Here is a 15565-nt window from a genome sequence, read left to right as displayed (position 1 = left end):
CTTATTCCTTGCTCAGCACTCAGGGATCACTCCTGGTGGTGCTTGGGGAACCTTATGGTGTTCTTGGGATTTATCCCAGGTCAGCTACGTGCAATACAAGCATGCTGCTTGCTGTACTATCTCTCTGGCCCAGGATGTACTTGAGTTTTATCTTCAGGTGGAAGGTAGATTGTGTCCCTCTGTATTATTTCATTGAGCTAGGCACAATGTCACCTGCCATTTTGTTCCTTCGCTTTTAACATGCGGATAATCCATTTATCTCCCATCTAACTACTATCCTATGTTCTTTCTCGGGGGCATAGCATGATACCTTCCTGTCTGAGGCTTTTCTTTTCTGTTTTAAATTAGAGGTCACACCTGGAGAGGTGAAAGGTGGTGACCATTGTGTGGTGCTGGGGAATCAAACTTGGTACCTTTTTTCTTCAAATCATGTTCTCTTTCATTTGAACTTTCTCTCTGGCCTGATCTCTGTCCTACTTTTTTCTGTATGCTCGTAGCACTGTCCTCCTGTTGTTCATCGATTTGCTCAAGTGGGCCCAGTAATGTCTCCATTGTCAGACTTGTTGTTACTGTGTTGGGCATATCGAATACATCACGAATAGTTTGCCAGGCTTTGCCATGTGGGCAAGATACTCCCGGTAGCTTTCCGGACGCTCTGAGAGGGGCAGAAGACTTAAACTCGGGTTGGCCGCGTGCAAGGCAAACGCCCTACCCGCTGTGCTCCTCCAGTCCTTTTCTATATGAAGTAAAGAAATTTTATTTAAAAGGGAGGAAGAGAAGGTAACATGTTTAAGAGAGCGTGGGATGCTTCAGAGAAAGAGAGAGGATAGAGCCCTATGAAGTAAAAGAAAGGAATTCCACACCCTGTGTGGGGATGTGGGTGATTTCCAAAATGGAATGCACCTCCATCTGTTCTTAAACCCACACCTTCCAGTTTCCAAATCTCTGTTTTGATATCTGCAGTGTTTTGTCCTTCTGGATTCCTTCTCTAAGACTGGTGTATGTTACTGACTTCAGAATATTTCTGTGTGGGATCATGTTTAATATATTTCATTTTTCTGAATAGAGAAGTCATGATTAACCATTCTCAATGGCTGTATCCTTTAATTAATGTTTTACAGTGAGATCTGCTGCATCAGGTGTATTCTTTGGAAACCTTGAGATGGTTCTTGTGTCTAAACTTTTCCCTGCTCTTGCTATTTCAGGGCCTGCTGTGGTTCCTCACCAGTATTATGGAGTTACTCCATGGGGCGTCTACCCCGCAAGTCTTTTCCAGCAGCAAGCTGCTGCTGCTGCCGCTGCCACTAATTCTGCTAATCAGCAGACCACCCCACAGGCTCAGCAAGGGCAACAGCCGGTAAGTGTGACAAACTGACTCCCCTGGAAGTGTGAATTTCAGTTATCCCCTCAGAGAAACTCTGTGAATGGAAGAATTCCCTCCAGCGTGTTTGTATCTGAATTCAGGCTAACACTTTGCATACTGGTTGCTTTTTATGTATCAGGTTTTTGGTTAATGTAACTACCTGGGGTCATGGCTGTATAGAGCTAACAGGACAGAAAACTGCTTAGAAGATTGTTTGGTTAAGAGTAGAGAGATTAGGGGCCAGAGCAATAGTACAGAAATAGGGCACTTATCTTGCACATAGCCCGCCCAGGAGTGGTTCCTGAGATCAGAGCCAGGAATAACCCCAGAGCACTATAGGGTGTGGCCCCCAAACAAACAGAGGGACGAGGGGGCAACCTAAGCATTCAGTCAAGTTTTCTTTCTACTTACTTTCTACTTTCTACTTACCACTAGCACCTTTCTCTTTCTTTCTGGCTATTTTACAAGTATTTAACTGCCAGACTAGATATAATTATTCTTCAGTCTATTTTAGATTATCTGTTGCATATGAATCTTAAACCTATTATATCTGTTTTAATTTAATAATACAAATACTTTAAAAAAAATTACACCCAGCCTGTTCAGGACTTACTCTTGGTTCTGTGCTCAGGTATCACTCCTGTCAGGGCTAAGTGGACCAGATGTGGTGATAGGGATTGAACCCGGGCCGGCTGCATGCAAGGCAAGCACCCTACCCATTGTGCTGTACTTTTTAATTTAATTAGGAAAAGATAATTTAGACTAAAGCCAAGTATTCGTTTTAGATAGAAGAAATACGCTTTCTAGTATACCTGTTTTTTGCTAAAAATTGTGATGAATTACAAAACTGGAGTGGTGGGGATTGTCACCCATAATACTTTTATCTAAAAACAGACAATACCAACCCAATTTGATCATATGCAATGCCACGAGTGATTCCTGAGCACATCTTGGTGTTGCCGCAAATTATCCTCTCTGTCCCCGCCCCACACACAAATAAAAAAAATAATAATAATGGATGGGTACAAGGGATATGGATCAGGGATAGAAAATTTACTTGCCTTACATGTGTGTCGCCCTGGACTTGATTCCCAGAAATCTCCACCTCATTTTAAAAAAGTCATATTTGCTACTTGTTATTCAACTTTTATAAATTGGAATTATTTGTTTCACATTGTGTTTTTGCACCTTTTGTGCTAATGTTCTCTTTAATAGTATTTTATTTTTATTTTTATTATTTTTTAAATAACATTTTTAGCTGTAAATCTTTTTTTTATATTTAAATCTTTTTTTGGGGGGGTCACACCCAGCGATGCACTCGGGTTACTCCTGGCTCTGCACTAAGGAGTTACCCCTGGCAGTTCTCAGGGCACCATATGGGATGCTGGGAATCAAACCCGGGTCGGCTGCGTGCAAGGCAAACGCCCTACCCGCTGTGCTATCTCTCCAGCCCCTATATTTAAATCTATTAAGAAGTATCAAATACTTTATTTTGATCAGTCCAATTTGAGATTTAAATTTGCAGTACTTTAATGTTATACATAAGAGTGATTAATGTCTTTTGCACTAGTCCACAATTATTTCTATGAAAAAAATTTCGGTAGGTCTATTTTCCAAACACACATACAAAAAAAAACAAGCATTTTGGGACCAGAAAGGCAGTGCAGTGGGAAATACTTTACATGTGGTTGACCTATGTTCACTCCTCGCCATCCATATGCATTACCCTAAGTACTGCCAGAAATGATCCCTGATCTAGGAGTGTCCCCCAAACCAAAAGTATTTATGTCCTTTTTTTGGGAGGGGAGGTTAGGGGAGCTCACAACTTGTCGGTACTGGGGGTTACTTCTGGCTCTACACCCAGGAATAACTCCTGGCGATTGAACCCGAGTTGACTGCATGCAAGAGCAAGGGCCTTACTCACTCTGCTATCTCTCCAGCCCAAGCCTTTTCTTTCCCCCATCCTTAATACAAAATACCATTTCTCATTTGTGCATATGCTGAGTTTTTTTTAAAAAATGATGCTTTTTTATGTGTCTCATTAAGAGATTGTATGGTTTCTTTTTTTTTATTAGGGATTGGGAGAATGAGGGTATGAGGCTTTTGTATGTAGGGTGTGTGTGTGTGCGTGTGTGTGTGTGTGTGTGTGTGTGTGTGTGTGTGTGTGTGTGTGTGTGACAGGATTCATATACAAAGTATTCTCTCCACATTTGGGACCTCTGCCTAATGCTTTAGTCCATAGAATTACAGAAAACACTTGTCTTAAAATTTCAGCTAGTTTATCTTTAGTATTTTATAGTAAGATATTTTTGTTAGCTGATGACCAGTTTTTGGTGGTGTAGTTCAGTTCTGTTATCTGGTGTATGTGAAGGATTCCAGAAATAATTAGTTGACAGAAGACAATGCACAGTCTTTATTAATAATTTTTTTAATGTAGGAGTACTGCTATTTATTCAGCCACTGATTAGCTGATTGAATTGTGCATGAACTCCATCTTACTTTTTTTTTTTTTTTTTTTTATAATTTTATTTATTGAGTCACCGTGAGAGCAGTTACAAAGCTTTCGGGTTTAAGTCTCAGTCATACAATGAAATACCCGTACCTTCATCAGTGCCCATTCTCCACCCCCAACAACCCCAGTATACCCACATCCCACACTTTCCCCCTACCTGTGGGGCAGATGATTTCCACATTATTCTCTCTCTACTTTGATCACATTCAATATTTTGACACCGGACCAACCATTATTATTTTAGATTTTACCCCAAAACTTAGATCTGCTGAAAAGGCAACAGTAGACAATTTGTGTTCTATTGCTGGTTATGAATAACATATGATGTCGCGTAGCTGCAGTAGGGCCATGTGATTTTGAAATTCTGAAATTTTAACACTTAAATCTGGAGGGATTTCTGCCAAAAGCCGCTGGGTTTCGAGATTTGCTCCTGAGTCTCTGGGATCACGGCCGTTGAGCAGCTTGATTAGGAGCCAGAGAGTCCGTTCATCGGCGATGACTTGGCGTCTCGTTGGGGTGGGGAGGACAGGCCCGGCTCCCCCCCCATCCCGCGAGGTCTTGCGTGTCTCGTCACTGGGGGCCCAAACCTGACTGTCCAGTGGCCTCTGAAGGATGGCAGCCACTGGGCCACCTGGGGAACAAGCCAAGGCACGAAACCTATTCCCACCTGGGTTGGCCCAGCACTAGTAACCTACTGTAGGGACCAGACGCATTTCTGCCAAAAGCCGCTGGGTTTCGAGATTTGTTTCTCAGTCTCTGGGATCATGGCTATTAAGCGGTTCAATCAGGAACCAGAGAGGCCATGCCTCCAATTATATAGCTGAGCTGGAAGTGGTTTGTGGGTGTGTTTCCCACATACCTAACTTTTGGCCATTTACTTTCTTGGTAAACTTTGCCCCAAGTTTTTGGGGTCTGGCCAAAGGCACAGCAGCAATTTTGGGGTATCTGGAAGTCTGAAGGCGCCACCAGGCTGCTGATTGAATTGTGCATGAACTCCACTTTACTTTTTTTTGTTGTTTCCATTTTTTATAATTTTATTTCTTGAATCACTGTGAGAGCAGCACAGTTATTTGTAATTGAGATTTCTGTTATTCATAATTACAAGTTCTACTACAAATTTTGTATTTTTGCCATTTTTTTGGCTTTGATCCTTTGCAATAATCTTTAAAACAAGAAACTCTTCAAATTTTGCTTTTGACCTTTTGCCCTTATTATTTTGTCTAAATAATTGTAGGAACTTTTTTTTATAAAAGTTGGTGACAGGATTGAAGTGATAGTGTATCATGTAGGGTGCTTGCTTTGCATGCAGCCAAACTGGGTTTGATCCCCAGCACCTCAGGATTACTCTTGAGCCGCCCCCAAACACAACAAAATTAAAAAGTCAGTGTCATCAAAAGCTGAGATTAGACCTGTACTCTTGAAAATAAATATAAATTTTGCAGTTTCTCAGTGCTTTGTATTGATATAAGTAGTAAGCGTAACAAAAGTGAAAATTTAGGGCAGCAGGTAAGGATTTTTGCCTTATATACCATCATCCCAGATTCAGTCCTTGGCACCCCAATTGCTCACTGAGGCCTGCAAGAGTGATCCTGAGTTCAGAAGCCCTGAACACAGCTTGCTATACTCCAAAATCTTTTTTTTTTTTAAATCAAGTTGTTTTTATTGGTTAGGTTTAAAATGTTAGTGGTAAAATTTTATATACTTGTTTCCATTGTGAATACTTGACGACTGTTGATCAAATGAAAGTACATGGAAATAGGCTGCTGACTTTAGAATTTTCAATGTTGAGGCATCCCATAGAAGATTTTTTGCATTGAGAAGAAGGAAACAGGTTTCTCTCTTCATTGAAACAGGGTTCATTGATCTTTCTTTCTCTATAGCAGACACCTTGGTCACTACCGTCCCTACAGTTTTTTTCACTCAGCTTATAAATAAACAGAAGCCCATGATAATGGTGCTCTCAATACCATTTTATTAGTTCTCCAGTAGTTTTTAACTATTAGGAATTGCCATCTCTGGTTTTGTTTCCGATTTTTAAAAATTTTCTTATAGAATCACCTTACAAAGTTACTCATGATTAAGTTTTAGGCATACAGTGTTCCAGCACCAGTTCCTTCACCAGTGTCCTCTTCCCTCCACCACTATTCCCAGTTTCCTTCCTACCCCTCAGCTTGTCTCTGTGGCAGGTACTCCTCCCCCCCTCCCCACCCTTTTTTTTTCTTCCTCCTCTCTGCCCCTTTTTTAGGCACTGTGGTTTACCATACTGTCACTGATGGGATATCATGCATGTTGCTTTATCTCTTTTCAGTATCTAATCCTGGTCCACAGGAACCTCTTCCCTCTAGCATTGTCATAATGGTCCCTTCCCCGGCCATATATATCTCTGTTCATATCTACATGTCTGTTTTTCCTAGAGTGAGAAATCTTCTGGGTTTTTGGTTAGGCCTCACTTACTTCTTGGTCCAAATACTTACTGTGCTCTTCACTCTTGAGTACAGTGAAGTGTTTTCATTCTACAAAGTTGGTTAGAAAGTTCTTTGGAAATGTAAGATTTGTCTACTTTTTTTAAAAAAAAATTTTATAATGCAATATTGTCTAATAGTAATTAGCTATTGAGTATCTTTACCTACAGGGTACCAAGTATTGTTTCCTGGAGACAGTGATAATTAATACTTTACGTCAATCTGCCCTATAGCTATTTTTGTCACTACTTTTACAGACAAGAAACTCTGAGACTTTGGATGAATTGAATGTCCACAAATTTCTTCTTGACAATCTTGACAGTTCTGTTTACATTATGCTCATTTAATTAGTATTTATTTGTGATTAATAATGTTCCTGTTTACATATTTTAAACCAAGTGATAGTACCCTATACCCAGTTTTCTGGCTACTTCTAATTTGGGAAAAAATTATAATGGATGTGGTCTGGAAGGAATTTTGATTTTAAATATATTCTTAAATGCATTGTTTATAAACTTTGGTGATTTTTTTTTCCTCTTTTCTTTTTATTTATTTTTAGTTTTTCTACACTAGGTGGAACATATAGACCTTATAAAGTAGATACCTTAGTGCTCTTAGAATAAGTATAATTATTAGCATGTTAACATTAATATCTGTTGAGTTAATAAAAAGTAGATTTCGTATTATAGTAACAGAACTTTTATCTGCAGTGATTATATCTCTGTTCTTGACTGATCCTAATTTCTACTTAGATTGCTGTATGTTTATGTAATTTATGAGAGAAGAAGTAGAAATAGTTATGCCAGAGACCTGCTAAATCAAATCTGGTGAGCTCATTTGAACCTTGATGAGTAGGAATACAGTGTTATAGGTAAAAAAAAAAAAGTTCTCATATTCAAAAAGAAAATATACTTCTTTGCAAAGATACAGAAATTTTAACTTAATTATGTGGATAAATTATCTGTCTTCATCCTACTAAACCTCATAACTATTCCTTCCTACTGGTTTTGGTAAGCACTGATGTGATTGAGTGATTGTTGTATGTTTTTGTTCATTGCTTTATCCCTAGTACTTGCAGATGGGAGGTATTTCGTATTCAGTTATTGAATGATTCTTCACTTTTGTATTATTTTGTCACATGTCATACATGTACACATGTATATATTCAAACTAAGAATGGAGGAGTGAGGAGATTGGAGAGATAGTACAGTGTTTCCTTGCCGTGGCCAATGCCAGTCAATCCCTGGACACCATATGGCCCCTGAGCCTGCCAGGACAAATTCTTGAGTGCAGAAGCAGGAGTGAGCCCTGGGCACAGCAGGGACTATCCCCCAAACAAAACAAAACAAAAAAGTAGAACACAAAATTTCATAACATGAATGTTGCTAATTAAGGTGGTCTTTTTGATTTGTTTTGGTTTTGGGTTACACTTGGCAATTCTTGGGTTATTCCTGGCTCTGTTCTCAGGATTTACTTCTGGTGGTGCTCTGGGGACCATAGATACCGGGGATTGAACCTGGGTCTGCTGCGTGCATGATAAGAGCCTTATCCACTGTGCTATCTCTCCAGCCTGTTCATTGAGTTTTTATCCTAACAGCTATGCCATTTAAAATCATTGTAATAGGAAAAATGGTTTCAACCCATTTTTTGGGGGGTGGGTTTGGGCAGTGCTTATTCTTGGCTCTGTGCTCAGGAATCACTCCTAGCAGGCTCCAGGGACCATATGGGGTGCTGGGAATCGAACCCAGGTCAGCTGTGTGCAAGGCAAGTGCTCTAGACCTACCCGTGTACTATTACTCTACTCTGGTCCTTCAACCATATAAGTTTAACTTAGCATGTAGTGGATCATGGAGATCGCCAATAAAAAGAAAGTAGTTAATGTATTTCTGTCTTTCAGGTTCTCCGTGGAGGAGCCAGCCAGCGTCCTTTGACCCCAAATCAGAACCAGCAGGGACAACAAACAGATCCACTAGTGGCAGCTGCAGCAGTGAATTCTGCCCTTGCTTTTGGACAAGGACTAGCTGCAGGCATGCCAGGTAAGACTGCATTGTTGTTCCTAATACTTGGAGAAAGGAATGTCTTATTGCTGGGATTCAGAGGAGAGTAAGCACTGCTTTTTGCTTACTTAGGCATGTCCTGTTTTTGTGATTGGCAAGGATGACATCCACTTGCCCTCTCTTAGACTATATAGTTCATTGATGAGAGCACAGATTGTTCTGAGCCAGTCTTAAGTTTTGATGTTGGAGATAAGCAAATCTCTGCACTTTTTTTTTTTTGATGATGATGATGATGATGATGATGATGATGATGATGGTGGTGGTGGTGGTGGTGGTGGTGGTGGTGATGATGATCTTATTTTGTCTCTCAATATCTTTAACAGCAGTTAGTATCACAGCAAACACTTCAGTCTTTATACTGATATTTTCAAATGACATATGGTGAAGAAATTTCCTATTCTTTCCTTGGTCATGCCTTACATATCTAGAATAGTAGAGATTCTTTGTAACTTCCTACATGTGATCAGTATTTATCTTGAATTGTTATTCTTGACTCACTATCACCTGGTCCTTGATCTTTGCATATGTTGAAAGTTAGCTTACAGTTTTTACTTTGAAACTGGTTCTTTGGGGCTGGAGCGATAGCACAGCAGGTAGGGCATTTGCCTTGTACACGGCCAACCTGGGTTCAATTTCCAGCATCCCATATGGTCCCCCAGCACCGCCAGGAGTAATTCCTGAGTACAGAGCCAGGAGTAACCCCTGAGCATTGCTGGTTATGACCCTAAAAGCCAAAAAAGAAAAAAAAAAGAAACTGGTTTCTTAAGAGACCTCAGCATGAATTTATGCATTCTTATTGATCATAGAGATAGCAAGATTAATCAGTATTTTAGTTCAGTAAGTAACTTTAATTGTACTTCTATCAGTTTCTAAGTATTTATGTTTTATCAGGAGGACACTTCTCCTATGGCTCAATAGGATTTGGAGATATCTTGCATAATATTGGAAGGTTCAACACATTTAACCCTGTCAGGATTTTTCCTGTGAAGTTGCAGGGTATTTATTCTTAGATTATTATGTCTTATGGAAATACTATAAATGTAATAATTTCTATGACTTGCCATTTAGGTAGTCAAGAAAACAAACACTCATATATGAATCAGTGTATGATTGTTGATAATAATCTTGATTCGCCCCTTGAAAATTTGCAGGTATTCGGTGTCTCACCAAATTCCTTTCTAATATTTAGTGGCTGATAAGTTATTGTAGCTCTTATTTGCTATACTCCCTGTTGTGTGACACACTGTCATACCTATCTTTTAACTTAATCTGCACAGAGCTTTTCCAGTAGGTATTACTACTTTCCTCACTTTAACAGATGAGTGATACGGTTCTGTAAGCATTGAGGTCATGGTGTCACTTTAGTTTTATCTGTCCCTAAAGTTTATGACTATTTATAATGTTATGGTATTCAGAAGATATGTATAGGTTTAATTATTTTACTTAATCTATTGACTCAATATTCCCAGGTTATCCAGTCTTGGCTCCTGCAGCTTACTATGACCAAACTGGTGCACTTGTAGTAAATGCAGGAGCAAGAAATGGTCTTGGAGCTCCTGTTCGACTTGTAGCTCCTGCCCCGGTCATCATTAGTTCTTCAGCTGCACAAGCAGGTGAGTTATGCATCTCAGTGAACAGCGATCTAAATTGGGCAGTGGATGAAATTCTTAAAATATATGTTGAAATATACGAATTGGCAATTCTCTGCATGGCAGTTCCACCAATACTGTTTCAAAGATGGAATCAGAAGCTGCAAATGACATCAGTAGATTCTGATCATGGGAGTAGCATGTAGCAGTGGCTAGAAGCAAGGGCCCACTCCACTGAGAACCTAGAGAGTAGGCTACTCAAGCAGTGGTGCCCTGGGCAGAAAGCCAAGACTGATGGCACAGAAATCCTTTTCATTATTTTAAGATGTATTTTTGTTGTTGCTTTCTGTTTCTGGTGATTTTTATGGAGAGGGCCAGGAGTAGATGAAGTGGGAGGGGAGTAGAGACAGAGTAACTAGTTTTGACTGGGGGGGTTATAGCTTTCTGTTATGTATATGTAATTAGGGATAATAATGGGAACATCTAGAAGGAGCAGCATGGTTAGATGTTTTAGTAATTTGAAGAATATTAGTATATTATTATATTAGTATACAGTTTATAGTGGTTCTGGGGGGGAAAAGTATTCACAGATTATAGGTGGAGTTTAGCTTTTAGGAAGCAGTTGTTTATAAACAAGGGAGGGTATATTTGATATCTGTATCTGTTTTAAGTGTACAGGTTCTGTAAAGCCGTCTTTCTTTACAGCTGAAAGGTCAGCTTTCTCCAATGGTAATTTTGGCCTCAAATTGAAAGTAGAAATATAAAATGGGGGCTTCAGATAAAGGGTTGAAGGACCGATTTTTCAAGTGCTTTACAAGGGTTGTGTTGCTTTGAAAAAAATAAGGCAGCATTAAAAGCTTTTTAGAAAAGTGTAACAATGTAATTTGGAATGTAGCCCATTCTCTTCCTGGCCAAATGGTTTACCTTCTTCTTCATAGCTGTTGCAGCGGCTGCAGCTTCAGCAAATGGAGCAGCTGGTGGTCTTGCCGGAACAACAAATGGACCATTTCGCCCTTTAGGAACCCAGCAACCTCAGCCCCAGCCCCAGCAGCAGCCCAGCAACAACCTGGCATCCAGCTCTTTCTATGGCAACAACTCCCTGAGCAGCAATTCACAGAGCAGCTCCCTCTTCTCCCAGGGCTCGGCCCAGCCTGCCAACACATCGTTGGGATTTGGAAGCAGCAGCTCCCTTGGCGCCACACTGGGATCAGCCCTTGGAGGGTTTGGAACAGCAGGTAGAAATCATACTAGTGTGCTCTTAAGAAAGGAGTTTTTATTGTTTGTGCATCATTTTGGAACACTGACAGTGCATGGAACCTTGGACAGATGCCACAGGCAGATCTGGACTGAGCCCTGGGGGAATTCAGCTGTCCCACTTATTGATGGATTGCTGAAGTCAAGTCAGATACTTAAGGACTCTAAAGACATTTATGTCAGGTTGTTGTTTATATTCTTATTGTTAGTTTGCCTCAGTGATTAGAAAACCAGGGGAAATTTGTAAAGGATTGGCAAGAATATGGAGAGAAGAAATGTGTGTGTTAAACACTAAGTAAGGTGATCACATACAGGATGTTAGACAGTTGGGACCCACAGCTGAGTCTGAGAGCTTGACCTGCAGAACTCTGAAGAGTCAGGCATTTTCCCAAGTCTTTTGAGAAGAACTAAGGTTGATACTGTGGAAAAGGGGGAGAAAAAGGATATTAAAACGAGATTTTTAAAACTTTTAATAGAGGTTAAAAACTGGGAACTAGTAAGATAAACAGTGGGGTCACTGCAATATTGCTAAATTAATGTGGTTTCCAGACAGAACAGTACGTGTGAGAGAAAGTATCTTAAGTTGGAATTAGGGACTATTAATTTGATTGAACCCATTGAGAAAACAGGCTTTCAAATATGTCCTGTGTAGTGGGACAATACCCCATTTACACATCTCTTTTCTGTACTCCGTTTTCTACTGGACCCTTTGGGTTGATGAAAAGCATTCTTTCTAGCCCATTTTCTTTCACCTTTTCCATAGCTTTTATGGCCGTCAGCTTTATGACCCTCTCTTATCCCATATGTGACACAAAAGGAAGGTAAATTTAGCAAATGTGTGATAGTTTGAGCAAAAAATTTATGTTAACCTAAGCCATGTCCTCTTATTAGTTTCCCTGGCCCTAGATCTTGTTACATGTAGAGTTAGGCTAGCTCTGCTGACAGATTTGCAGTGGTAAGGAGTATGGATCAAATGTTAGGAACAGGTCACTGGGCTTGTTCTTCTAAGAACAGGCCTGTTCTTATCTGCATTGTTTTAATTCCATTTTAGTTGCAAACTCCAACACTGGCAGTGGCTCCCGCCGTGATTCCCTGACTGGCAGCAGTGACCTTTATAAGAGGACATCGAGCAGCTTGACCCCCATTGGACACAGTTTTTATAACGGCCTTAGCTTTTCCTCTTCTCCTGGACCCGTGGGCATGCCTCTCCCTAGTCAGGGACCAGGACATTCACAGACACCACCTCCTTCCCTCTCTTCACACGGATCCTCTTCAAGCTTAAACCTGGGTAAGAACCATTACTCTAACCCCACCGTAAACTCTAGAAATCTCTTGTCACCGATGACATTAGAATAACTTTGCATACGCAAAGGCAACAGTCCCTTTATACTAGAATTGTCCTGGGTGTTCTGTGCCTTCCTTAAGTACCTTATGTTATTTAGACAACCTAGACAACACAGCAGTTTGCGGTTGAATAAAGTTTGCGTGCAACCCCTATAGATTCACTTCAAATTTAGTGTGAACATCTTGTCCTTATCTACTTAATGAGAATCTTTCATAATAATACAAGTTTAAGGCTAGAAAATACAGAGACCTAGAGGAAAAGAATGTATTTATGCAGTCGCAAAACTGAAATTTCAGTTTGTATTTTGCTTTTTTTTTTAGACTACTCATATATGTTCTATATCTTCACATATCACATTTTACTGAATTTTTATCTTATTCTTTAAAAATTAGTTGCATATACATTCTGAAACTCATATGCTAATGAGTAGGTGTATATTTCTGAGGTAGATATTTAGGTTGTTAGATGTATGGGCCTTTTCAAATATCATTATCAAGATCATAGGTAAAGTGGAGGGAAGCAATTCTAAGCTAGCAGACTATATGAAAAAACTTATTTAGTGCAGTAAATTTCTAAATTTCCATAAATAGGAAGTTCTTTTCTTATCTCAGAAACATGGTACATACGCTCTCTCTGCAATGGAATGTTTCAATTTCAAGTACTGTTTTATTTTATAGATGGGCAAATTGGCACATAGATATGCAGTGCCGATATAATTTATTTTGCAACCCGGGATGATTTTAACAGTAAATGTGGGTACTTCAGTTGTAATAGTCTTCATCAGTACTGTTCTCAGAAAAATCATGTGTAACTACTTTATCAAGAAGATTTTGTTTTTAAAAAGTTTTGTTTTTATAATTTAAAAAATATTTAGGTTTTGGCTTTAATGTAGTACTCAGAGATTCTGGGGGTCACTCCTGGGACACTGGGGCAGATGTTTAGACCTGAGGACATAAAGTTGCTTGGATAAGGTAGATCTGAGGGTCCACCAAAGCCAAAGTCAGAAGTGTGAGGGTAACATGGTACCTGAAGTAGAATCTCCTGTCCTTTTCAGGCAAAGACTGTACCCCTGATCTATTTCCTGAGTCCTGGAACTTAGTTTTGTTTTTATAAAAATTTTAGATTCATAGCAAAATGTGTGCAGCCCCCCTCCGACCACCCCCTAAATGTTTTTTGATTTGAGGAGCCCATTTTGAGATATCATCATACTTCAGAATCTCTGATTTAAACACTTCCTTCAGCTACCAATCAGTAAGATTAAAGGTGACTTTATGGGGACTAGAGAGCTAGTACAGAGGTTGAGGCAGTACAGAGATTGAGGTACTTGCCTTACACATGGCCAAACCAAACTATCCCCAGCTCTGAGCACAAAGTCGTGAGTTAGCTCTGAATGGATATGGGGGGGAAAAGGTGACTCTTAAAAAAGTTGCTTTATCTGTTCAGAAGTGAGGGCTGTCTGGCTGAGGAAAAATACTGTGCTTTGATTTCAAAAGATCAAGAATGGGGAATGATTTCTTTTTTTAAAAAGTCCTACAGTAATAAAATTGTAAGAGCATTGTATATTTGAAAGAGTTGAGTATTAAGGCAAAACTGAGTATATTGCGTATACTTTAGTGTTTATGCATCTTGAAGTTTTATGTGGTAAGAACTACATGGTTGAACTCGTTTCAGGTTTTATATGGACATTACTGCTTAAAAACAGTTGTTGGGACATTTCATAACAGATACTTAAAGGGAATGGAATATGTTGCAGAATGATGTTTCTTAGCGATGTGGTAACTGTGGGTGGTGCGGGGGGATTAGATTACAAGGGGTTAGATAAAAATCCAACTTAGCTAGGTGGATGAAAGAATTTTTATTGAAAAATTATTAACTGTCACTGCTTTTGGTTCCTGTACATGTAACTCTGTAATGTTCCACTGTCAGGCCAATGATACTAAGCAAGGAAATGAACTTAAATATCTTGTCTAGCTCTTCTTATTTTTTAGCAAATTTAGTCCCAAAAATTTTGACTCCAAAAACTTGCAGTATCTGTGTATATCCTATCACATATGTGACCAGGATATTGCTTAACTGGTGGATATTCAGATTCAGAAATTATACTTTTTCTTTGTTTAAACATTTCAACTGTGCATCTCATGCTGAGTACTTAACAGTCTGCCAAAAACTTACTTTAGTCTTGAAGGTGAGATGGTTTTTAATGAATGTTCCACTTGTTGAAGTGCAAAGGAAGCTAATTACAAAATATCGGTGAGTGTAGTTATATTCTGATAAAAATTTTTATCAAAGATAGGTGGTAGATCAGATATATCCCATGGTCTGTGTCAGCCCCTGAACTAAATTCTGTGGCTCATGTTGAGAAATGGAGCTGGAATCATCATTAGCATACACAGTGCCTTTCTCCATTCTGGTACCTAATATCCAGTAATTTAATGGAATACTTCTTTCTTAAGTCATGTTTCTCTGTGAAGTAGGAAATAATACTGATACAAGTTATTTCTTATCTTAAAATAATGGCTTTTGCTATCTGCCTTACAATTTTTGCTGTTCATTTTAAAAACTGCCTTTCTTTATGCAGCCAGAGCAATAATCTAGTAGGTAGGGCATTTGCCTTTTACATTGTTGATTTGGGTTCAATCCTTGGCGTCCCATATGTTCCCTGAGCACTGCAAGGAGTAATTCATGAGTGCAGAGCCAGGAGTAACCCCTGAGCATTGCTTGGTGTGGCACCAAAAAAAAAAATCCCTGCCTTTCTTAATATATATGTGTATTTTCATCATACTTCTGTTATCGTATGGAGTAAATAAATCATATGTAACTTTTCTGAAGACTTTTACTTGTGACCAGCAGAAGTTTGCCTCACTTCATTGTGCTTCCGTGAGCACAGGGTTCTTGAGTGCTTTCATCTAAGCTCAGAAAAATTGACAGATGAGTTCGTACAAAGGCCCTCAATACATTTAGTACAAGAAACTTATTTGTTGCC

General features: G+C 39.3%; 1 protein-coding gene and 1 non-coding gene across 14 annotated transcripts in view; both read left to right on the top strand.

Moving 5' to 3' along the window:
- PUM1 (pumilio RNA binding family member 1) overlaps positions 1 to 15565 on the top strand; it is a 145668-nt gene that overhangs the window by 98863 nt on the left and 31240 nt on the right. For all 13 annotated transcript variants that reach the window (XM_056122718.1, XM_056122717.1, XM_056122707.1 and 10 more), the window contains 5 exons: positions 1206 to 1357; positions 8235 to 8373; positions 9864 to 10007; positions 10922 to 11218; positions 12289 to 12525. In XM_056122718.1, coding sequence (XP_055978693.1) covers positions 1206 to 1357; positions 8235 to 8373; positions 9864 to 10007; positions 10922 to 11218; positions 12289 to 12525 — 969 coding nt within the window. The remainder of the gene's footprint in view (positions 1 to 1205; positions 1358 to 8234; positions 8374 to 9863; positions 10008 to 10921; positions 11219 to 12288; positions 12526 to 15565) is intronic.
- Positions 8485 to 8563, top strand: LOC130032220 (small nucleolar RNA SNORD103/SNORD85). Its single transcript, XR_008793771.1, has one exon. It is a non-coding gene; the product is annotated as a small nucleolar RNA SNORD103/SNORD85 (small nucleolar RNA).

Source organism: Sorex fumeus, unplaced genomic scaffold (assembly GCF_029834395.1).
Source record: "Sorex fumeus unplaced genomic scaffold, SorFum_2.1 ptg000047l, whole genome shotgun sequence".
Classification (NCBI taxonomy): domain Eukaryota; kingdom Metazoa; phylum Chordata; class Mammalia; order Eulipotyphla; family Soricidae; genus Sorex; species Sorex fumeus.
Note: the sequence above shows the minus strand (reverse complement) of the source record. Positions and strands in the feature narration are given on the sequence as shown.